The 24554-nt window shown below is 41.8% G+C and overlaps 2 protein-coding genes across 3 annotated transcripts in view; one reads left to right on the forward strand and one right to left on the reverse strand.

Moving 5' to 3' along the window:
* The window catches only part of LOC126403996 (gem-associated protein 4-like), a 173259-nt gene that overhangs the window by 126301 nt on the left and 22404 nt on the right, over window positions 1-24554 (forward strand). Inside the window, exon 7 of one of the 2 annotated variants that reach the window (XR_007571387.1) lies at window positions 23837-24332. The exons of the other annotated variant lie outside the window; for it this stretch is intronic. The gene's annotated coding sequence lies outside the window, so the exon portion shown is untranslated. Of the gene's footprint in view, window positions 1-23836; window positions 24333-24554 lie in introns of those variants that run through there. 2 annotated transcript variants of the gene reach the window in all.
* LOC126403988 (alpha-2-macroglobulin-like) overlaps window positions 1-24554 on the reverse strand; it is a 28283-nt gene that overhangs the window by 828 nt on the left and 2901 nt on the right. Inside the window, exons 4-35 of the mRNA XM_050066914.1 lie at window positions 24339-24391; window positions 23487-23507; window positions 22437-22602; window positions 22262-22346; window positions 22018-22165; window positions 19873-19990; window positions 18387-18496; window positions 18123-18290; window positions 17680-17907; window positions 15624-15687; window positions 15365-15510; window positions 14117-14266; window positions 12977-13120; window positions 12797-12890; window positions 12493-12673; window positions 11209-11434; window positions 10219-10342; window positions 9974-10095; window positions 9841-9892; window positions 9401-9484; window positions 8635-8811; window positions 7417-7492; window positions 6895-7051; window positions 6642-6716; window positions 6005-6167; window positions 5735-5922; window positions 3368-3580; window positions 2524-2642; window positions 2278-2368; window positions 2115-2183; window positions 1924-2029; window positions 1778-1819 (exon numbers count right to left, since the gene is read on the reverse strand). Of these exons, the coding sequence (XP_049922871.1) occupies window positions 1778-1819; window positions 1924-2029; window positions 2115-2183; window positions 2278-2368; window positions 2524-2642; window positions 3368-3580; window positions 5735-5922; window positions 6005-6167; window positions 6642-6716; window positions 6895-7051; window positions 7417-7492; window positions 8635-8811; window positions 9401-9484; window positions 9841-9892; window positions 9974-10095; window positions 10219-10342; window positions 11209-11434; window positions 12493-12673; window positions 12797-12890; window positions 12977-13120; window positions 14117-14266; window positions 15365-15510; window positions 15624-15687; window positions 17680-17907; window positions 18123-18290; window positions 18387-18496; window positions 19873-19990; window positions 22018-22165; window positions 22262-22346; window positions 22437-22602; window positions 23487-23507; window positions 24339-24391 (3960 nt within the window). The remainder of the gene's footprint in view (window positions 1-1777; window positions 1820-1923; window positions 2030-2114; window positions 2184-2277; window positions 2369-2523; window positions 2643-3367; window positions 3581-5734; window positions 5923-6004; window positions 6168-6641; window positions 6717-6894; window positions 7052-7416; window positions 7493-8634; window positions 8812-9400; window positions 9485-9840; window positions 9893-9973; window positions 10096-10218; window positions 10343-11208; window positions 11435-12492; window positions 12674-12796; window positions 12891-12976; window positions 13121-14116; window positions 14267-15364; window positions 15511-15623; window positions 15688-17679; window positions 17908-18122; window positions 18291-18386; window positions 18497-19872; window positions 19991-22017; window positions 22166-22261; window positions 22347-22436; window positions 22603-23486; window positions 23508-24338; window positions 24392-24554) is intronic.

A 24554-nucleotide genomic window follows, 5' to 3' on the forward strand; every position in this document is an offset into this window, starting at 1 on the left:
AAAGTTTTCACATTAATAGCAAAAAATAATATTTGAGACTAAAAAAAGTTTTGAGAGAAAGTATTTTGTCAAAGAATATAAAAAAATAATCTGAGATTTAAAAAATAATTTCCGAGAAAAAAAACAAAACTCTCAAAAACTTTTTTTTACTCTCAAATATTATTTTTTTTCTATCAGTGTGAAAACATTTTCTCTCAAATTCTCTCAAAACATTTTTCTTCTCTCTCTCAAAACCTAAGTTTTTGCTCTCATGTCAGGATTTTGCTTTCGCTGCAAGAATAACGTCATGGGCGGGGCTACGTTCCTATTGGCCAGTCTCAATCAAATTGACAGCTGGGTGAGGATCGTCTTGGGAGTCGAATTCAACTGAATCATTCATCCACCATGGTCGATTCACCGGCATAGATGTGCTGCGTTATTTGGGAGCGGAGACTCCAATGTTTGGGTAAGATGATGACACAGAGAGAAGAAAACTGTTTCGAGAGAAACATTTTTTTTGAGAGAGAGAGAAAATGTTTTCACACTGATAGCAAAAAAATAATATTTAAGAGTAAAAAAAAGTTTGTTGAGTTTTTTTTTTCTCGGAAATCATTTTTTAAATCTCAGATTATTTTTTTATATTCTTTGACAAAATACTTTCTCTCAAAACTTCTTTTAGTCTCAAATATTATTTTTTGCTATCAGTGTGAAAACTTCTTCTCTCAAACATTTTTTTTCTCTCATATAATTTATTTTCTTGCATGTAATAAAGACACAAATCTAACTCCACAGACTGGGGCGTAACAACCAGGAGCTGAATTACCCGCAGAGGTCTCTTCCTCTCCAAAACAAACAGACATGGCCATTTAAACGGGTAAAAACACTGAATAACACATGTTACAAATCCATGTATTTCTGACACAGTTTGGCATGTCTCTGCAGGCAGCTAGTCCAGCACATGCTAATGTGTGCTCACTTTTTTCTCTGATAAGATAAGATCCAGATGTTCAGGAGGTTATAACTAAAAGTCAAATTATCCTCAGAGGTCTCCTCCTCTCCAAAACAAACCGACCAGGGGCCATATTCACAAAGTCTCCTGGTACAAAGAGTTGCTCCTGGTGACAAATTTCTAAGAAAATTCCCCAGATCCAAATCTGATCGAGCATCCTTGGGACATGCTGGTACGTCATCTCACAACCCACAGGACTCAAAGGATCTCAAAGACCCTGGTGCCAGACACCACAGGGCATCTCAAGACTTCCTGTTGTCCATACCTTGACATGTCAGAGCTATGTCCAATCCGTAGAGGCCCCAACGTGGATGGACGGTACGTCTGGGGTATTGGCAGGTCCCACAGATGCTCAGTAGAATTAGGAACTGGGGAATTTGGAGGTCGATGCCTTGAGCTCTTTGTTACGTTCCATGGGCCATTCCTGAGCAGTTTTTGCGGTGTGGCATGACACATTGTCCGGCTGGGGGGGCTACTGCCATTGGGGAGTGTTGTTGCCATGAGGGGGGTTGCTTGGTCCGCAGTGGTGCTTGGGTGGGTGCTGCGTGTCAAGTTTCCCAGCAGAACATTGCATTGTAAGATGATCAATGTTATTTACTCTACCCATCAGTGGTTTTAATGTTTTGGCTGATTGGTGTGTTATATTCCTGCCAATATAGCCCCCTAAATCTGACACACAGAAGCTTTAAGACATCATAATTCTTGTGGTTGCAATGAAATGTTTTTGGCCATTTAAAGGTTTGTGTAAATAACGTCTTAGTGCTTCTGTGTGTGATTACAGACTGTTACCTTCAACACAAGGGTAAGTGTATTCTGTATCATCGTGGTCACCTGAGAGGAAAGAAAGAAGAAAAAGAGTCAAAATTAACGCATGTACTCCTCAAGATTACTATTCTGATGACTTTGTAAAGGAGGTTTAAAGAGGACTGATGTACTTGGCTGGTAGTAGTCGTAGATCTTGACCACGGCTGGCTTCAGGTTCTTCACTGGGACCTGCTGTATGAGATCTAAGCTGTGGTTGATGGGTATGTCCTTTGTTAACTGTTGGAGGACAAACAGACCACATGATCAGTAACAAATCTGGAGAGCATCATGTATTGTTCCTTTACTGTGTATTATTCCTCACCGCCTCTATGTACACCAGAACATGATCGTCCGATTGCTCAACACGGTCCACCAGCAGGGCACCTTTGAGCTGAGAGGAGTCAATAATCAGCTGGGTGGTTCTTCAACAACATATGAAAACTATTTCCTGTCTACTAAAGGTGAAAGTTACTGTAATAACTCACTCTCTTCAGAGACTCTTGGTCTGGGAGAAATCCAGACAGCATTTTGATATCCAGGATCACCATGTTGGTCGTGGTCTCTTTTCCAGTATATCTGTGATGCAGCCATTAAAATGTGATGTTACTCTGGGGATTTGGACGGACTAGATTTACCATTTAAATATATTTGAGCTGAGTTCTAACTCCTGACTTTCAAGCTGGTGGATGCAGAGGATTGTTTGCCAGAAATGTTAGCAATTGATTACTTACAGGGACCTGAGCTTCAGAGTGAGTTTGGGTCTGCTGCTTTTGCAGTCGGCCTCTGATTTGACCTTGACACTGAAGGCTGAGACTTTAGTAGGAGTTGGGACGTTGTAGTGAACAGAAATCTGAGGAAGAGGTACACGAGGAAAGTTCAGTATTCATAAGAAGTGAACAAGAATCTTGAGAATTTCCTTTAGCTCAAATTTATTCATATTTATGATGCATCATGATTTAACCTGTGAGAGCTACCACACTGTTTTTAAAGCGGTTCTGTTTTTTCGTGCTAGTTTTGGGTTGCATGCATCAAACCTTGGCTGAGTTAACGTCTCTGCACGCTGAGTCCTTTTTTTACTGATGCAGTCTTTAATCTGCTTTTTTTTTTTTGTTCTATGCGTTGCAAAAATTCACTACGAGACAAAATGAAAAGACAAATTTCCCAGACACAGCTTCATTAATGAAAACTAAGCATCCTGTTTTCTAACCTTGCATCATACATGTTTGCATGTTTTGTTCTAACCCACCACGTTTGTTTTATCACGTGAAAAACATGGGAGCCGAACAAAGAGCAGACTCATGCACACTTACACACACACACACACACACACACACACACACACACACACACACACACACTAATTCTGTTTGTTTTATGTGTCATTTCTGAAAATACATATGTATAATTTAAATAGTCAGATTTCCCCACTTTATTTAGAACAAAACAACATTGGATTAAACAAAGCGTAGTACAGGTGGAGGTATTACACTTCCAAACTTCCTGTGTCACTACCAGGCTGCTAACATTAGTAACATTACCATTGTTGTGATGTACGTCTAGCTAAGAGAAACTAACCTGCATTGAAGCACATGCAGTGCCCTCCACCGCCAGGCTGTACTTCCCTGTGGCGTCCTTCAGCACCTCCTCCTGGTAGAGCAGCTTGTTGTTCTGATTCACACTGAATGCTAGCTGGCCACTGGGAGACTGGACTGTCACTGTGCTTGAACCCTCTGCACTGAACACCAGAGTGGAGTAGAGAGCCAGAGCCTGAAGAGCCACCACGGTGTCCTAGATCACACACACACACACACACACAACACAGAGAATACTTTAAGTGCCGCAGACATTTCATTTAACTTTGTGTGTTCAAAACGTTTGTCCCAGAAGAAAATTCTGCACATGTAACTCAAAGTATTTCTGCTCTGGAGAAAACCACAATGCAAGATTTCTCTTACTTATGACCCCTTTTTGACAGTCATGGACTGGCCTGGTTTGGTTTGGTTTGGTTTGGGCCATCAGCCCAGTGTGGCAAACTCCAAACCACAGAGATTCAGTTAGAAGCTACAGACGAACTGAGAGCTGAACACACAGAGACTTTTAAATACGCCTTTCTCTCTGGTCTCCTGCAAACAGAGGTGAGGAGAGTCTCACAACACACACGACTTGTTTTGGGGGGAGAAGTCGGCGAGTCGTCAGTACTACCTGCTTGAGGGTGGGTGGCCGGGCTTTTGCACCTACTCTAGAGAAGGTCCATCTCTGGCGCAGCTCGACATTGCTCAGTGAATCTAAACTGATAACGGGAGTGCAAACTGGCATGGCATGGTCTGAACTGGCGCAGCCCAAAGTGAGATTGGAAAAGGCTCCCCAGACACAAGTTGTTACAGTGGGCTGATGCCTAGGCCCACTCACATTACCCTAGTAAAACTACATACATTTGGTCGCAATAATCCAGATACATCAGGTGTAGGCAGGAGAGGGGACTCTAGTCCAGTGTCTCTGGGACTGTGTTCAAACAAGTGAGTTTTGGGGGGAATGCAATTTGTTTAAATTTTCTGTCTAAAGTTAACCCTTGATCTGGAGCTTATATTTTGGGAGTGTACCCAGGTACTGCCACATACAGAAAATTAAACTCTTGATATTTGCTACTGCAAGTGAGACATCTTCTCACAATTTCTTAAACAATGCTCCAGCACCTTCAGAGAAACGTCCTGTTGTCTTTCAGTGGAGGAGACAAGGGCAGAAAGGGCTTTTTCAAAAGGACATCCTTTCTGACAGAAAGCCTGAAGGCTAACTGATCCCATGTGTATTACTGAAGTCAGTATAAAGTGAAGTTTACTGCACTTAACCAGTAACAATTATTTATGTGTTGTTCTGATCTTTTATGGTCAAAAGCAAAAAGAAAGGAGTGGCAGCTCTTTCTGTAACAGACTGTGAAACATGGGCAAATGATCTTGACTCATATCGTCTCATATCCTCATATTGAATCGAAATCGTATCGTGGCAGACTTTGTAATATCTGCAAATATCATACTGTTGTCCACATAATCTTTATAATATTGTATTGTGATGAAACTAATGATTTACACCCCCAGTCATCACTACGTGAAAATCTATAAACATATATACATCAGGGGCGACTGCTCTGAGACAAAAAGGGAGGCTGAACTTTCATAGAAGAAATGGTCAAATATGCACTATTGAATTTACACTAAAATAAGAATTTACATTGCATTAAACGTGCGCTAGGATGCGTTTCACATCATGACTATGATGTTCAAAAGTCAGCTGTTTATCACCAGTTTTCAAACATGACCTCCCTGTCATACATTCTCGTGTCAGCACGGTGGACGTGGAGCCTCCAAGCATTCCTATGAGACAGAACTGAGCAGGTTTTTTTCATGCAGCAAAGTGAGACGCTCATTGGATAAATGCAACAAAATCGTCACTTCCAGGGAGGCTCAGCTTCCCTGGGACCTAATGGAGCGGTAGGCGGGAGAGGACGCTCGGTGTATGCATGATGATTGGAGGAATTGTCTAAAAGGCTGAACCCCTTTGTGATTGACAGCGCTTTGGAAATACACACCGGCATCGTCGCATTTCGAGCTCAGTCCCATGCGGATATTTGCGAGTGGAGTCTTCTGACAGAGTGCCGTCCGGAGTTCCTTATTTCCATAAGAGATACAGCTCATTTTCAGCGTTTGTACAGTTCAGGTGTTTAAACCCATCTGAAGATCTTTGAGGTGTGTGTTGCTGTGGTTCTATGGCATGAGTGTGGTTGAAAAACGGCTTCAATTAAATGTTCCTTTTATAAGTTACTGCCTCGCTACGATATGACACATTTTACGATGTAAACTTAAAGTGAGTTCCCCTGTTTGAAAGACCAGCAGCCGCCACTGATGTAGATGTATCTCAAAGTTCAGCTGAATGCTGTTTTAGCTGTACCTGTGTGGAAGAGAAACCTCCGTAATAGTTCTGCTGACCCGTCAACCATCTGACGATACGGGAGGCGTATCCCAGCTCTTCAGTAGAAGGAGAGGCACTGAGTTTGGCCAGCAGCACATAGGAGCTGATCTCCACAGACAGAGAGGCTGATGTTTCTGTTGCTGTCTGAGACCAGTAGAGGAAACCTCCTAAAAACAGACAACCAGCCACAAGGTGAGCTACAATCACAGTAATGAAGCCAGAATGATTTCCTTCAGGAGGACGACTCACCTTCTTGTATTGCAACAGTGTCTAGGTGCTTCAGTAGGTAAGCACGGGTCTCCATGTCTCCTGCCAGGGTGAAGACGTACGCCAGCAGAGCTGTAGTGTAGGTGTTGTTGAGGTCACCGATAGACTCCCTGAGACAAGACAGGCTCTTCATCATCTCAAGTTCCTAGAGCAGATTAAAAGAACAAACTATAATAAATATTCTCGTGGGCAGGACCAGCAAGAGAAACGCTATTGTGCATACTCAGTGGAATGAAAAGGTGCCATCTTGGCTTCTGGTATCTAGGTATTATTATAAATCCATGATTGGAACGCACAGATTCTGTCCACATGCTGTCGGAGGTTTGGTTGGGCCTTTTTGTTGTCTCTCTCTTGTCTCTGTAAAACCCAGTTCAGACCAAAGATTTGTGACGAGATGAAACCATCTTAGAACGTTGCAGTAAAAGTTGCAGCGGTGTGAACTGGTTGGTCTGAGCTCGACTCAAGCCGGCTGATGGTGTCATCTGCAACTCAGAAGCACGTCACCTGCTGTGAATCTTTGGTCTGAACTGGGCTTTAGAGTTATAAAGAAATTTCTTTCCATCCAGCAATTTAGAGTTTAAAAAGCACAAGATATTTTTACTGCAAAGAGACGACTCACATCTGTGGACGTATTCATCTCCAAGAAGGCAGCAGTGATGTAGGCACTGAGAGTCACTTCATCAGACACACCACCCTGTAGAGAGGAAGCATCGTACAGACATTATCACCACTCTACCTCCAGCACCCAGGGGCCTGAATGAAAGTCCTGATGGTGCACTTGCGTTTAACTACTGCTACAGCAACATGTCAGTTAACACGTCTAACACTGAGTTTGAGTTATAATCAGTCAGTTTCATTCAGAGTTAACTTACCTTCATCCTGTTGTTAAACAGATTTCCTGACCGTTCGAAGCAGCCATTTTTACGTTGTCTCATTTTCAGCCAGTTCATAGACTCTCCAATTTTTGCTGGGTCGATGTAGATGAAAGACTGAGCTTTGGCAAACGTTCTCACCACAAATGCAGTCAGCCTGAGGATATTAAAATAAAGTTAGACATTAAATGACAGAATAAGACGAGACGACGCACTCGATCTGTGTATTGTCTCACACTAATCACCACAATATACTAAACATGACACACTGATTCATGCATTCATTAGAAATACTTGAACATGCTAGTGTTGACGTAGCACATTGGTGGTATTAAAAGAGTTATGAATCATAACATCACATTTTCCATAACATGCTGATATTTGCAGCAGTGCGCTCCAAATTGCAGTCTCATCATGTACTCTGTAGGTATAAGGATTTGTTATGGTATGACATGGTGAATGTTGCATACCATGTACATTATTAATTATTCTTTGCGGATGATTGATCAGTAATGTTCTCACCAAGTGTTGCCTGGTCCTGATCCAAATGTGCTGTAAGCACCGCTGTCATGTTTGTAGTTCAGCTGCCTCTGGTAGCCTGTGCAACAATAGAAACACGCTCATTATGGCATCAACGATACACACACTGTCAGATTTGATAGGAGTTTTGACAAGTTCACGATGTGAGGTGAATTTGTTTATGATGTCTCCGTAAGTGTGGATGTACTAACGTAAAGAAACCCCAACATTTTGGGGAATCTGCCCCTCCTGGACAGCTGACAGCAGAGAGATGACAGGGAAAAAAGGGGGAATAACATGTAACAAAGGTTGCCGCGGGGGCTTTGGGGTTATGGCAGGGACCCTGTTAGCGCCCTTGGGCCACCAGGGTGCTCCTAATCTGTAGTCTTTGACTGACCCTTCGCTAAGTCCTGCCCCTTAAACGCCGTCTGGCCAATCATAACGTAGCATCAGGCTGGCTCAGACCAGGGTCCGACAACAACACAGCTGTTTCGTTTCAAATTTCCTTCATTTTCAGGCTGGTTTTGTGGATATCTGCACTGCCTTCTGTAGCACTTTGAGATTTGTTTGTTATGAAAAGTGCGTTACAAATAAAATGTATTATTATTTATGATTATTATTTGGAGCTAAATGTTGTGCCTGGGGCACGTCGTGTATTAATGATACTCGTTACCTGGAGAGGTTGGAAAAAGATATACGTTTCTTCCCTGTTCCAAAACCAAAATGTTTGCTTTTTTGGCATGCTGCTTTTGCTCTTTAATGATTATAACAGTGAAACAAGGACCGACCCTGCTGTACAGGAACCAGTGTAATCTGTAGTCTATAGTTCGGCTTTAGCTTCTAACTATCTTTGTCTTTTTAACCTGTTGTTGCTGCTGAGTCAGTTTGACATCCTGGATATATCCTTCAAACACAGACTGTAGACCCCTCTGTCTGCTTCTCTCTGGAATCACTCTTTCATTTTTCCAAAAATATGATAATTTATCTTCAGGGAGTGCAGTTAGTTACAGTGTGGGCTCCATGATTAGTCTGACAGCTTGTTGGGCCATCACAAAGGGGCAGGACTTAGCGAAGCGTTCAGTTGAATGACGAGCACTGTCAAGTGATTACGCATGCTGCCTATACTTTGTGCAAACAGCACCGTAAATTTGGCATATTTGAAGGTCTTAAATGTAAATGAATTTGTTTTATAGCTACAATATAAAACCAACAGAGGCTCACCACTGGTCATGAAGTTGGTGGCCTTTTCCTTGATGGCTGGGGTCAGCTGCTGTGTGTTTCTCAGGTACTGGAGGATGTAGATGTTGGGGGCCAGGAGCGCCATGTTCTGCTCCCCACATCCATACGGCATCTTCAGCAGCCCATCCAGGTTCTTCATGGCTCGGCCCAAAATGTCACCTGCACAAAGAGACTTTAAATTCTAAACTGGCTTGAAAGACGCAGATAATCAAAGTGTATCTTGTTGTGTTGTTACACCACCCAAAAATATTTTGTTATCCCGCCAGAATCAAATTTAATATGCTGAATGTTATAAAAGCACTTATTTCTACTTTTCATTTTTATTCAGTAATTCACTTTAATTCTAATTTGTTAATATTCAAAATGCTCAAAGTAGCTTTAAAATGTTCTCCAGTATACCAAATCCAACTGTGTTTTAGTTCTAATAAATACAACATGAACTAATATTACTAACTCACAGTTGTATGCCTCTTCAAACCAGTCAAGTTTCTCTAAAAGTTTGCATCCATGTCTGTGACAACATGGATGCTTCACATGCATCTCCCCCGTCTATGGCTGTCGCCTGTGTGGAAGCATAAAAACCTTGGTGGGCTGTTTCCACATTCATCTGCTGAAGGGGGAGATTTTCTCTTTGCTCACCTTAAATCTCAGTTTAACACTGAGGCATGATGATTTAAAAAGGTTTGACAACAACTGTATTAAAATAAAACACGAATATCACTGTACAAAAATGAATTCATTAGTTTACCCAGGACTGATATCGTAGCACGGGCAGATCCATCAATCACGTCGCCAGGGAGTTGAATGTCTGCATCCTCTGTCAAGGTCTCTCCTGTGTACAGACAGGGAACAAACACTCAGCTCTGATGTCGTTTAGATTTAACAGATGGTGAAAGACTCATGAATTGAAACAGGTCACACTTAAAATAGATCAATGCGATCAGTAGATCATACCACAAAACAGGAGGTTCTTCCATTAGGTTGATAAAATATATTTAAGTTAAGACATTAAATGGATCTGAAACACCTGCGCTGAACTTTGCTCAATTACCATCATCACAAAACTACCTGAAAGTGGTAAATCTCTCTATTACATTTTCGACATGCAATCTACTGGACTTCTCTGAACTTATACTGTCCGTCTTGTCCCATGTTTGATGGGCCACGCCTGGTGTAAACCACACTGACCTCTTGGACAGAGCAGCCAGTTGTAGGTCTTTGTCTTCTCAATTCCTTCAGCCTGAGAGGGAGAGAAATAATGTGTTTCCATCTGGTTAACAGTTAAATGTTTTCTTTGTCATCCTGTTTTTAAAGTACCAACCTTTATTATGAGGGGTCGCGTGACCACGTCAATGCGACCTCTTTCTGGCACGCTCACAATCTCATTGTCACATGAAGTGTGGGATGCCACAGCCTCAGCAGTCACTGACACATTCACAGCCCCTGAAAGAGATCAACAATAACAGTGTAAACTGATTTAGTATTTATAGGAGTGGTGCCACCCTAGCTAACTTGTTAGAGTACATAAGTAAGTAAGGAAGTAACATTTTATTTCTTGACTCTCACCTAAGACTGACGGGGCCATGGTCCAGCTGAGGGTCTTGCGCTCACCGCCGCACAAACAGGATGTGTACTCGTCAGAGAGGGGGGTAAGGTTGTAATCCAAGGAGAGGGTGGGAGTCACACTGACCTGTTCAAGAGAGACAACAGTGTATTTTAAAACTGGTGTGGCAAATGCAGCTGTGCTTGTGTTTAGTGCTAACTAGCGAATATTATACACTAAAGTAAAGCCCCTTTTCCACTGCAAAAAAAAAAATCTGTCTTTTTCTTCCTTCTTTTTTTGATGATTTTGTGGGTGTTTCTGCCTTTAATCGATAGGACAGTTAAGCGTGAAAGAGGGAGAGAGAGAGGGAGTGACACGCAGCAAAGGGCTGCAGGCTGGAATTGAACCCGGGGCGCCGCAGCAAGGACGAAGCCTTCATACATGGGGCACCTGCTCTATCCACTAAGCCACTGACGCCTCATCTGGCTTTTAATGTAAAGGTTACAATCTGCATCCACACACAGGTCAAATGACTCTGCAGTAGCGATTCATCAGCTCCGGTTCTGATCGGCTTTTATGGAAACATAACATCCGGGTGAATTTGCTAATTTTGGCCCCTTTATCAGCGAGAATCAATGACGTGCCATGAAAAAATACTGTCTGTCTCCACCCAAGTAGCGCTTAAACATTGATCCAAATTAGTAGGCACAGAGTTTGAAAGAAACAGAAGTAACCACAAGTTTTCACAGGCCTCCATGCTGCTTTCTACTGTTTACTAACCTGTTTTGCAGCCTGTGCCTGATGTCAAACAAAACCCAAACACACACACAGAGGTACACTCGTCTGCTGCAGAGCAATGTACACAGCTCTGGTCTACTGGCAGTAGGAAAGGGGTATATAGCGTTTAAAAAACCTGTGTGCACGTACAAATTTTGGTGGAAAAGGGGGAATGAGTTTGCTAGCAGTGTCACTATGAGCGTGTTAGCATTAGGTCATGTGAAATCATTCATTACCATGATGCAGTTGGACAGGTAGTTGAAGGTGGTTGCCTTCAGTTCAAAGTTCTCCCCTCGGATGATGGAGTAAGGCAGACTGAGCTCGAGGAAGAAAGGCTGGAAGACGGTGATCTCTTTACGAGGAGCCAAGCCAAAACCCAGAGGGGACAGACAGAAAGCCTCCGTCTCCCAGGTGGTAATGGTGTCCGGGACAGTGAGGGACACATCCTTCGCTCCAGACTCTCTGGATCAGCAGATACACAGAGACACATTCTGTGAACTTGGAAAACATACTGACAAAGAACAAACATGCACAACCATTATACAGGAAAGAACTGTAATATATAAAACATATTTTCCTTAGCATTTTATAAAGTCATAAAGTGAATTTTTGAACCATTAGGCTACACAAAAATAAGAAAGTCTAGAGGGTCAGTAAATTATCTTCATGCTAGTCATGTGTGGGGAGAGAGAGCAGGAAGTTGGAGACATGGACTCTAATGCCAGCCCGTTCTCATCCCCAAGTTGTCAAATACCGCTGCTTTGTCAATGATGTTGGTGTCAGACACCTGATGCCAAAAGCTGCCTTTTACAGCAATATGATGCACCTCCAGGCAGCGTCACTTTATAACATGGTCAGACATAAGCTTCTGTGGTGTTACAGTACGCTGCCAGTTCGCCAGAGAAGACACGTGGACGGGCAGCATCAGTTCATAGAAACAAATTTGAAATGCTGCCGGTAACGATGTAACAGACATAACATACCACGGTGTTATAATACACTGCTGGTTGGCTGGACGGCACCTGTCATGGCAGAATTATATGTGAAAGGGCTGTGTCAGTTCATAATGTGGTCATATGCCAACTGACACAGCGATCTAACATGCCGCTAAACAGCGTCAGGTTGAAACGTTGCCAGTAACGACATAATATAAGAAGCTGGGAGGTCCCTATGGGGTATGCGGAACGGAGGTTGGATGGGTGTAACAAACCCTGGACTTTCACCAGGGAGCCCTCTGTTTGCTTCCCGTATGAATGTAGAGCCAAACCATGATGCTTTTTTTCTAAACCTAACAACATGCTTTTGCTGACGTTTGGGCGTTGGTTGCAGACGCAGGATGATACCTAGCGCAGAATATAGAGATGTGAAAGGCCACAGATAATGCGGTGACATGTGGCAAACTGGGATGACAACATGTTGCTGGTGCGCATGGTCTTTGGGTCTAAAATGCACTGAGATACACATAAACAATTTGTTTCCCAATTTTATGACCATTAAAACCCTTTGTTGCAAAAACCCACCCAACTTCCACCAAGTCCCATATCCAGGTCTCGGGGAAGAAAGTGCGGACCGTCTCTATTGGTGTATCTTCAATTTGGTAGCGTCCACCACCTCCTGCACCAGGACCGCTTGACCCTGACATCAACACAGGTGTCCTCATTCTGGCTACTCCAGGAGCAGCATCATATTCAATAGCATAACCTGAAAAGAAAGCAGATAATATTCCATCAGAAGCAGAGAAAAGCAATGACACGGTGACATGTTTTTATGCTGGTAAATATTCAGTGTGTGCCACTTGATAGAGCAAAAATAAAAAAAAGTCACCATAGTGGTGGCCCTGGTGGTATTCTCTTCCCCTGTACTTGAGACATGTAGGCACGCGGATAACCAAGTTCGTCGCCATCTTCAGCCCCACATTCTAGATAATCCAACAACATACAGGCGTCACTGAAAAGCTCATTAAATGTAGAACAAAACATATCAGTATTATTCTTTATATTTTACCTGGAGAACTGTATAAGCATCGTCTCTCTCATTTTCAGGGTATGGTAGGACGTATCTTCTGGGTCTCACATGCATGCACTCTACAGGATCTTGAACTTGATATGGAATATAGGAAACTTTGTTGACGGGCAACAAGCCAAATATCTGAAAAGAAAGGTGTGGTACAAAATGATAAACTGATTGATGTTTGTTGCTCCGTGATGAACTGACAGTTGGGGAACTCTTGGGATTTAAGACGTTCTCTTTTATCTTGAAACATGGATGTCAAGTATGTTTGTAAAAGCAGTGCCTTCACCTATAAGGCAGACTCTTACAAAGGGATACACCTGCCATATGTGACACATGTTATATAACTGTTAAAGCATGAAAATGAGGGAAATCTAAAGTCCAGTTCAGACCAAATATTCACAACGAGACGAAATTGTTTTAGAATGTTTCAGAGAAGAGTTGCAGCGGTGTGGACTGTCCGGTCTGAGCTCGACTCAAACTGGCTGATGGTGTCACCTGCAAGTCAGCTGGTCAAATCCCCAGCAGCTGGTTTTAGAACGTGTTTCTAAAGCCAATCAGCTTGTAGTGAAGTCTGCTGGTCAAGTCAAAATGACTGCAGACGGCGTGTTGGCTTGCTGCAGCAGGTGCTCCGTCCCCGCAGAGCCCTCTGCTTCCATTCTCACTGTGCCGGTGTCGGGAGGTGGGTCGCTGCTGATGCTTTTGCATCACTACTATAAATGCAGCTGTAGCCAGTATCTCACTATCACTATCCTCATTCAGATTTTAAGAAGCTACAAATTATATTCAGCCACAAAATAAGCCTGAAAAGATGGAAATCAGAACAGAAGTACAGAGAGGTGTTGCATAGAGATGATACACTGTCTCATCTAGTTGCATTGGTGTGAACCAGCAGGTTTTCAGAATGCTGCAGAACAGCACATTGCAAGTAGTTGCCTGTTTCAACTTGTCTCCTCGTGAATCTGGTCTGAACTGGGCATAGAACAATTACATGAGAGTCTATGAACACAGCAAGGTTGTTGTGGGACCCATGTCATAGCTAACAGACTTAGCAAAGGGTAAATAATGCAAAATGCTATGCAGAGTGAGTGTTAATGATCGATGCATCTTTTTCCGGTTGATTCCAGCAGTCACCTTGTCTGCGTTCAGAGTCTTCCCAGGCTCCTTGATGAGGACACTCTGGTCAACAGCGCTCACACCACACAGAGAGTCTGGCTGGGCCGTCAAGTGCAGGGTGGTCTCCTCTCCTGGGACAGCTGAGGATGGAGAAAACTCCAGGGACACCTGACACACACAGGAAAGACACATCATCAGCATCTGGACTTTAGTGGTATGAAAACCTTTGATCTTTTCAACCTGATGTGTGTTTTACCTGAAAAAGTCTCCCAGATTGATTTTTAATCAGAAGGCCTTGTTAGTTAAACCACTGACTTTTTCATTGAGCTGACTCCCCTATGTTGGTGGCCTGAAGCACCTAGCAGGGGAATAGCCTCACACTCGGCTCAAAGATGGCTATTTCACCATACAACATTTTCCTACCAGTGGAATGGCCACATGGTAATTAGTCCAGCAGATGTCTGATAAATTCTTTATAATGGCTGTCCCAAGCACTGTTTCTATCGTGTTTTGGGGGTCATGTTATTATTGTCAATCCCAGCTCCCTGTTCTGCTAAGGTTGGTGTTTCCTTTTGGGGAATAACAAGGTCAGAGTCTAGATGCCAAAAATTGACACTACACTTATTCTACATTTGAATTACAATCCGTTTGACAATAATTGGCTACGGGGTGCTGGTCGCAGTTTTACAGACCTCAAGTTTGAGACAGAAAATCATGTAAAACAAAATGTTATACATAATTATTAACAATATGTTTATATGTAAAAAAAAAACATATATATATGTTACATCTAAATGGGTCCATAAATGTAAAAGAATTGTTTAGAAAAATATGCACAGAGCCTATTCTGATTGTTTTTTTCCAACGTACTTTAGATCAAAATATGCACACTTCCATATGACAAAAGCCTGAATGGTTGCTGGTGTTTGTGCTGGCTGAATTTCAATTTCAATGCAAAGATACATGACTGATTGGACTTCTAAACTGGGAGCACATGCTGCAAAATATACACAGAAAAACTGGGGGACACTTTTATTTTGTAGCCAAAGAGGAAACAAAACAAGCATACCTACCAACAACACGGTGCAGGAAGACAACAAAATACTGTTTATGTCATAAGAACTGCGGCCAGTTTGATGAACGTCTGATGATTTTTTGATATAAAGCTACACATTGATGGTTTGTAACACAACTACTGCAATCTTTGATTCTACACCTAAATGTGCCAGCAACAGTTGTTGCCACACGTCTCCTCCTCACACTGACCTTGTGACTAAAGCATTTCTCAGTGGAGAAATCAGCGCTGTTGGCGATCACAGTCTCGCTGGGGAGGATGGCATAAGCCACAACCTGGACATCTGGTGTCATGTCTGGAGACACTTTCAGCTTAAAGGACATGTCACCCTCATTCACTGAAACAACAGGTCAGATCAACTATTAATAAGACAGCCATCAGTCACATGACTCCATAGATCAATACAACAGACTTATTTGGCCATGGTAATTAAAATATGTTGTTCTTCACCTAATTTGTCCTGAACTTCAACCTTCTGATCTCCGAACATGACAATGGATCCTCTGGACAAGACCTGGGGAAATTGAACACACGAAGAATGAGTAATGTAACACTAAAATCTCTTTTCCTTTAACAGCAGAGTACAAAGCTGTGTGCTGCTCTGGTGTGTGGATATTTGTCACACTTAGCTACAATACAAGTGCTTTTAAACAGGTCTGAGGCCTGTCTCAAGATGAAAGTTTAATTTTCCCTTTCCTCTGTTTGAGGTATCTGGCTTTACCAAAGCAAACACTGGTGAGCAAGAAAAACTGGGGCCGGCTGCACAAAGCACTGTAAGTTTGCTCCTCATATGACACTTAATGTTTAGTTTTTCCTTAGCTGAAGAAATTACTTTAGTGTGATGTTGCAAAGAATCACTTAAAAGGTTTCCTTAATCAAGGAAAGACATAAAGGCACTTAGGGTGTTTGAAACCTGGTGAATGACGCGGCACACCGTTGACATGTGTAAATAAAATTCCTCGCCAATAACCGATTGGAAAGATGCCGTTGCATAAAACTGCAGAGCAGTCATTAATTGTAAAGAGGCTCGAGGAGCGCAGCTTCAGAAAGTTGAGTGATCCAGCTCCAGATGTTGAGACAAATCATAGATTGACCTCTAGACAAATTTATAGTGCAAAATAAATCACTTGTCATTAAGGGTGTCCATCAGGTCCTCCTAGTCGTGGAACACTCTTTTCGGGATGCCGTCATTTTCCTTATTTGTCTCAATAAAATCAGACATGTTACCATTAAGATGATGTCAGAGGTACCTTGTGTTTTTTCCCTTACTTTGGTTGCTAAGGTCCTCTCTGCAACGGTTTAACAAAGGTTAAGCAATTCCTTAAGTATGAGACCAAGATAAGAAGAAAAACTTAAGGAAACCTTAAGGAGAAGACTTAAGGATATTTTGTTCAACTGATTGTTAACCTAATGTGCTTTGGGCAACCGGCCCCTGGTCTCACAAAGCTGGTTACCAACTGGGACTGCTAACTCTGGGTTTTGCAAACCAACTGTGTGCTTACGAAGGTATCATATAGTAAGCGGCATATTTAATGAGATACTTGATGATTTAATTCAGCCCCTTCTCATTCGGAAGTCTTCAAAGCCAGCTTTTATAGCGGTAAGACACACTGACAGGTGGTGTCAGTTTTTAACGCAGTACCCCGGTCAGCACGTGTCATGGCAGTACGATGTGTGGACGGGCGGCATCAGTTAATATCCTGACCAGACGGCACGGTATGATACACCACTGGACAGCTCAGTTTGAAAGGTTGCCAGTAACGACATAATATCAGGAGCTGGAAAGTTCCTATAGGGCGGGTGGGAGGGGTGGTCAACACTGGTTGGGGCTACAAATCTAAACATGAAAAAAACTGTGAGCGTGGAGAAAAAAGACCTCTGTACTTTGGGGCTAAATTAGCTACTACAAACATAACACACCACAGGGTCCAATGTCAGTGGTTGAGCTGCTTTGTGGGCAACGTAGCTGCCAGGTTTTGACAAGAAATAACAATGTGTAGAACTAGAGAATACAATTTTCTTCAGAAACTTTTTGTGTGAGTGCTGGATATTGAAAAGCTGAAGCTACACTGAATTGCTGGTTTTAAAAGTTGAATAATACCATTAATGTTTAAAAATTCGCTGTAAGGGTGACGCTAAACTTTAAACGCACCAGAGTGGATATTTTGTCCAGTATTTATCTCAATGTGCTCACCTCTTAATATTCAGAGAATACATAGTGTAAGGAAACACACATTAATTTAGATTTCCTTTGCAGTATAGTGTACACAGTCAACCAGGGTTAACGCTACTTTGCATACTACTACTCAACATAGTCCATGCTAAAATATTACCATGTAGCAGAATGTACCATGGTTTTGGTGTCTCCAGTCTCACCAGGTAATTTGCTAAGTGGCATAAATATGGTTCTTTAATCAATCAATAAATCAATCAATAATCTGACGTAACAGTCATCTCAAAAACAACTTCCTGTCCATCGTCGAGAAATAGTTCACCCACCACTCACCAGATACATCACATTCGCAGAGCCTTGAGCCTCTCCAACTATGGTGTAATGGATGGAGATGTCTTGTTCTTCGTCACAGGGCAGTGCTTTATCCCTCTTCTTCACCTCCAGGTAGCTGACTGTTTTAGTATCATCAGAAGGAAGTTGGGTCATAGACACCGTGTGTTCTCCACTCTCATAGTACGGCGTTCTATAACCAGCGTAGCTCAGTGTCGGTGTGTTGCTAACCTAGATAGTAGAAAAGAAACACTATAAATAAACTCATGATGGCTGAGGTATTAGAGAGCTTCAGTTTTTACAGCCAGTAGAAATGTTCAGATATAAACATAGTGAACAGCATGTTTTAGGTTTGAGCTTCAGGACTGCATCAGAATCTTCATGAAAGCATTTTGCTGTGACTGACAAATGTTGGATAAGTAGGAGTAGGGTTGCTTCTTACTCACATGTAATTTGATGTCCCGTTTAAGGTTAGCTGTATTAAATGAGAAAGTGGCGATACCATCGCTGTTAGTTGTGAGATTCTCTATGCGACGTGCTGACCACCTTTCACCTTCAAGCAGGTACACGGCCATGTCAGGAACAGGTGTATTATTGTAATGAACTGCTTTCACCTGTTGGAAACAAACATTTATCAGTGAGAATGTTCAGTACAACCTAACGCACCGTGCATAGAATCACACCAAAGAACTGAACTCCATTACACTTACTTTTCCTTCCACATTTGCTCCTTCGTCAAAAATCTTGGGTGTGTCGATGAAGGACAGCCTTCCAACCACATATGTAATCGTCATTTCCTTCCCTTGTGAGTGTGTAGTACCTGAACGAGGGAACAAGAAGTCTCCATGTTAAAGCTAGCTTGCAATCACATGACTATGATGACATGCAAAATACAGGTGGAGGGCAGGGAGTGATAAATCCATACACAAATTTAGTGCATGTACTCTTTGCTTTTCCACTGATGTTGTGTTGTCTGCACTCAGTCAACTTACTTGAGATCCAGTCAGGGTGAGCGGTATATCGATTTTTTAAAAAATATATGAATATATTTTCAAGCAAGATAAAAAATTACACAATACTGTTTTTGTGCCGATATGTGGTGTCTCGCCGACCACAGCCAATCCCCGACCACCCCGCTTCTCCCCCTTAAACAAATCATGTGTGTTGCAAGACTCTCCTCACCTCTGTCTGCCGGAGACCAGAGAGAAAGGTGTTTTTAAAAGTCTCTGTGTGTTCAGTTTCAGTACGTCTGTAGCTTCTAACTGAATCTCTGTGGTTTTTGAGTTTAGTTTCTCTCCTGCGTCCTGTTTTTACTTTGGATACCTGCTTTATTTTATTGATTCATGTTCGCTATCAGCCGGATTAGAAGTTGCGTGAAGTTGCTGCTCGAAAACTCAACATTTCCTTATTTTTCTTCTTCACACTACAAGTTTTTACAAAACAAAATATCAGGGGACTTTTATTCTTAAGACTCTAGAGGAATTAAAATATGTTTATTACAGAATAAGCAAAACGTCATTAGCGGCTTTTCTTTAATTAAGACAAGTCCAATAATACAGCAGGGAGGAAAGTGAAATCAGAAACAGCCACAGTGAGATGCTGATGATGATGAAGAGCTGCAGACAACAGGCTCTTACTGCATCTCTGCAAACAGCTCACCTCCAACGGGTAAACTTCTTTTATCTGCCCTGCTGTGGACACAGGAGGCCAATGTTCACCTTCCATATATAGAGCCTAACCATGATGTTTTTTTCTGAACCTAACCATGTGTGTTTATTCTGAAAAAAAAAAAAAAAAGCATCTAATGAACAGAAACTGTACATTTCCTGTAAAACCGGATGTGTATTTTGGAAAGACACGCTGTATGTAAATGGTATTAATTGACAGGAAGTCCCAGAATGTCAATAACAGACACACCCAGGACACCTAGTGTGCAATATGAAGATTTGAAAGTACACTGACCAAACTGCGACATGAAAACCTCTATACTATTTAACTGAGTAGACAAAATGAACCTAACCAAGTTATTACAGCACAAATCATCATCAGCCTCCAGTTGCCTGCCCTCCATCTGGACAGTGCACCAATGTATGACGTCACATGCAAAGAAGCTATTGTTTCAATACGCCACATTGTAATTCTCTTAATATACTCTTTTTAAAATATTAATAGAATACAAAAAGTTATAAGACTTGCCTGTCCCCTCCTCTTCCACTTTGGCGCTGAACGTCAGTGAATCTCGCAGCACCTTCTGTGCACGTTTTGTGAAAGTTGACATCGGGAAGGTAAAAGTGGCACAGCCTTTCTTGTCCGTCTAGAAAACACAATAAAATAGAGATAAGGTAAAATTAAACAGAATGAAAATGTAAAATAAAGTTCTCCCATGTTCTACCCTTATTACTCTACAATATATTCACTTTAAAGTGTCATTCAAACTATAAACTGGGCACAAAACTTTGGACTCTGTACATTTGTTCAGCTTTTCAGTTCTAAAGTTATGAAAACACATTTAACACGCATATGTTTGTTTTCACCAACTTTAATTTACACATGTACAGTTGAGGCCAGAGGGGTCCAAACTGTTTTAAATGGGGGCCATATTAGATAATGTGAAAATACCTGAGTGCCAGCTACTTCTCAAATCATTTGGGTTATTCTAAGAAGGATCATTACGAATGAGACAAATGCACTGGTTTCATCCAGCCCGTTCTCATCCACAAGTTTTCAAATATTGTCGCTCTGTCAGTGATTTCTGTGTCAGATACCTACAGCAAAAGCCACCTTTCATGGCGGTATGATACATCGCCAGGTGGGATCAGTTTATAACATAGCAGGATGGAACCTTTCGTGGTTTTCTGATAGGTCTCAGGTCAGCTGGACGGCACCTGTTGCAGCAGTATGATAAATGGACGGGCAGCATCAGTAAATAAGGCCTGGAGTACACTGCATAACGTGAGAAGCATGTTACAGCAGCCTCACCAAACTGCTGCGGCTTGCAAACTTGCGGTGTCCACACAGTGTTGTTGCCTTAGCACTACTGTATTTCCACAACTAAAAGCTGTACTCCACTCATTTATAAGGCTGCACTAACGCTGTACCTGCCACTGTATTGTCAACAACACGATCATGCAAATATTTCACATTAAAAAGCCTCAACGAACGAAGGGATTCTGTCCACAGAGACGTTGTTAGAGCGCCTTTATTTTGAAACAGAAACAGGAAAGTAAAACAGAGGTATTTATATTTCTTCATGTCAGTGAGTGATCTAAGGTGGTATAATGTCAATATGATTATCAAAAGAGTACTTTCATTGTCTATTTTTGCTGAGAACTGCGTGTCACTGAGAAAAAATCAGCGAGCCTCCGAATCTCTGTGGCTGCTCTGACCTGTTAACACGAGCACCAAACAAAAGATGTTCGGTGACGCACACGCCCTGCTCACGCAAACAGTGTGGCTGCTCTAACCAAACATGTGCACTTGACAAAACAAGTTTCCCTGATGCACATGCCCTGCTAATATAGACAGTATGGCCGCTCTACTGTGTAACAAGGACCCTGGAAAAAAAACAGGTTCCGTGACGCACATGTGCTGCTAATGCATGCAGTATAGCCCAGCCTAACGTGGCTGGATGACACCTGTAACGACTGTATGATACGCAGTTCAGTGGTGTCAGTTTGAAACGCTGCTGGTAACAATGTAACATACTGTAAGTAGCTGGACCTATGGAGTGGGCAGAAGGGGTGGTGGATGCCTCCAACAAACCTGGACTTTCACTCGGGAGTCTGGTGTTCACTTCTTGTATGAATGTAGAGCCAAACCATGAAGTTTTTTTCTACACCTAACCACTTGCTTTTGTTGCAAAAGGAAATAAATGTAAATACGAAGACTGTTTGCATCTAACGAGTAGAAACTGTTCATTTCCTGTGAAAAAGGAAGTGTTTTATGAAAAGACACAGTGGCGTGAATGGACACGCTGTCGCAGAAGAAACGCAGAAGGATACCTAGTACGTTATATGTAGATGTGAACGGCACTGAGCAGGCAGCGATTTTTGCTGGGTTGGGATGAAAACGCATTGCACACAGTGGTGAAGTGAAGAATATAGGCAGGTATACAGGGTATACCCACCTCTTTTGGCCGTTTACAATATACCCACCTATCAGCCAAAAAGCCACTCGAATATATGGGAGAGTGTGCCTACTTCCTCTTGGGCAACCTACCCATCTACCTAGTAGTACAGCCACCTCATCAGCTGTCACTACACCACTGGGTGTAGATTCTGTTGGAGGATATGTGAGGTCTAACCTGATATGCACCTTGTCTCAGCAGAGATGTTGCTGTACCTGCTTTATCTCGTTATAGCACGGGGCCTTTACATCAGGCACTCCCTCTGGATTGTCAAGGGAGATGAAAGACCTATGACCATAGCGACTGAGAGGTCGGCACACCTCAACGCTGACATCACCAGGCACAGGTTGTCCGTATGTATACCTAATTAGATGGACATAGACAGAAAACACAGTGTTGTTGAAAGGGGCCTATTTCAGATTGTTTAAGCTTGTAATGAGTGACAGAACTTTTACTTACATCGCACATACTTCAGCTTTGATTTCTTCCTGATCAATACTGACTTCACCAGGTGCGTCTATTTTGACGTCAAATTTAGGCAAAACTGGGGACAAAATACAATGGTTGGCATCCTTGCTTCAGTACAAACTGAAATAAATGGAAAGTAAAAAAAAACAAAAAAAATATAGCTTACCATATTTCTCCACCTTAAAGTTGTGACGTATCTTCTCTAACCCAATGGTGACAATTACGTGGAAGGTTCCTTCAGGGGCCTCGGAGTTTAAGGCGTAAGAGAGCTGCAATATCTTACTATCGGATGTTTCATTCAGCCACTGTCCAATCCTGTTGTTGTTGGGATCCTGTTAAATAAAGTTAACAAGAACAACAGCTTTTTATGACAAAAATATGAACCTGATGTGAACACAGGAAAAGCATGTTTCTTTTTCTCTTTTTGGGACATGGTTTGGAGTAAAATCTTACTACACATTATGAGTATAATGTTGTTTGACAAAGAATCTTAAAGGGATAGTCTGAAGTTGCATTGTACTGGGTAAAAGTATTACATACAACAGATGTTGGTCGGCAAGCGCCCAGTTTAGAGAAGCAGACAGAGAGTACTGCTACGGAAGCTAAACAATTTACAGTTGATGAAGGATGCAGTAACAAAACATATTTTAGCCACCTAAAAGAGTCCCGCCTTTAAAAATTCAATATCTGTTAAGGTGTACGCTAATTTCTACTACTTTTATCTCACAGAACGCAGCCCTTTTTAACGGGAAAGCTGCGAACAGCTTAAGTTACCCATCAGTGCTTCGTCAAACCTACCAGACTCCCTTAACAACTAGCCTTACTGCCATGCGGTCAGTTACCAGTCAAGTTACAGTTTATATACGTGTCAGTGAAAACATGGATGCTTCAGACACAGAAGATCTTTACAATCAGCACAGTTTCAAGATTAGAGTCACCAATTCAGTATCTGACCAAATGTCTCCCCTTCTGTTCCTGAGATATGACGCTGAATAATGGCCAGAAATGAGTTTTAGCAGAACATTATGATGTCACAGTTCAGCTGACCTTTGACCTTTTGGATATAAAATGTTATCACTCCATCATTATTAGATATTTGTGTGAAATTCTAATAATTAATAAATAATAATTAGCCTAATTCTTGAGTTATGGCCAAAACATATATCTCCAGTGAATGGTGTGTGTTAATGTGTGGACAGTTTCCTGTGAGTCTTACCTCAATTTCGATGATATTGTACTGAAAAAAGAAGAGAGATTTGTTAAAAGACAAGCTGGTATGTATTGTTTTCATTATGCAGTGTCCTAATGAGTTCAGGGTAATGATACGAAACGTGTAAGACACATTAATATAAAAAAATGCCTGTCCTCAAAGCTTCACCAGGAGCTGATTCAATAGAATTATCGCTCTGCCTCGAGGTCCAGTGTGTAGAATTTAGGGGGATATATTAGCAGAAGTATAATATCATATAATAAGTATGTTCTTTTTAGTGTATAATCACCTGAAAATCAAAATCGTTGTGTACTCCTCACCTTAGAATGAGCCATTTATATCTACATTGGGAGCAGGTCTTTGTTTGAAGAGATCACCATGTTGCACTGCCATGTTTCTACAGTAGCCCAGAACAGACAAACAAACACTGGCTCCACAGAGGGCCATTTGCGTTTTTGCGTCAGCCACTGCAGTAAGAAGCCCAACTGCAGTGAGCAACGCCCGAGTAACATTTTTGTGTTTGTAACATGAAACTGCTTTATTCAGTGTTTCTGGTGGTTTAAATCACCTGGTCTGTTTGTTTTGGAGAAGAAGAGACCTCTGTGGATAATTCAGCTCCTGGTAAAAACCTCCTGAACAATGAACACTGAAGGAATCCTAACCAGGAGAAGTTTTAGCTGGTTGCAATCTGTAATTCTCTGCTAGATGCCACCAAATCCCCCTAAATCTTATAGACTTCACCTTTAAAGAGCACATCTATGTTGATTACTTTATTACATAACTTCACCATTACCAAACGCTATCACAAATTCTGTGCTTCATGAATGAGATCTAAAGAGAGACTGTTCAAACACTCACCAGCTGATTGGCAGGTCTGAACTTGGTGTCCAGTGTGACTACTCTGAAATTCACTGAGAAAAATACAGAGAGATTTCATTAGACTTTCACTAAACAGCACTGTTCAACATCTTGACAAGCTAGTAAATTTACATGATAAATTATCAACATGCCCAGCATTTTAATATACTGTTGACATTTACATTATTACCACTGTTGTCTACTGTGAAATTAAAA

The sequence above is a fragment of the Epinephelus moara genome, chromosome 2 (assembly GCF_006386435.1).
Source record: "Epinephelus moara isolate mb chromosome 2, YSFRI_EMoa_1.0, whole genome shotgun sequence".
NCBI lineage: Eukaryota > Metazoa > Chordata > Actinopteri > Perciformes > Serranidae > Epinephelus > Epinephelus moara.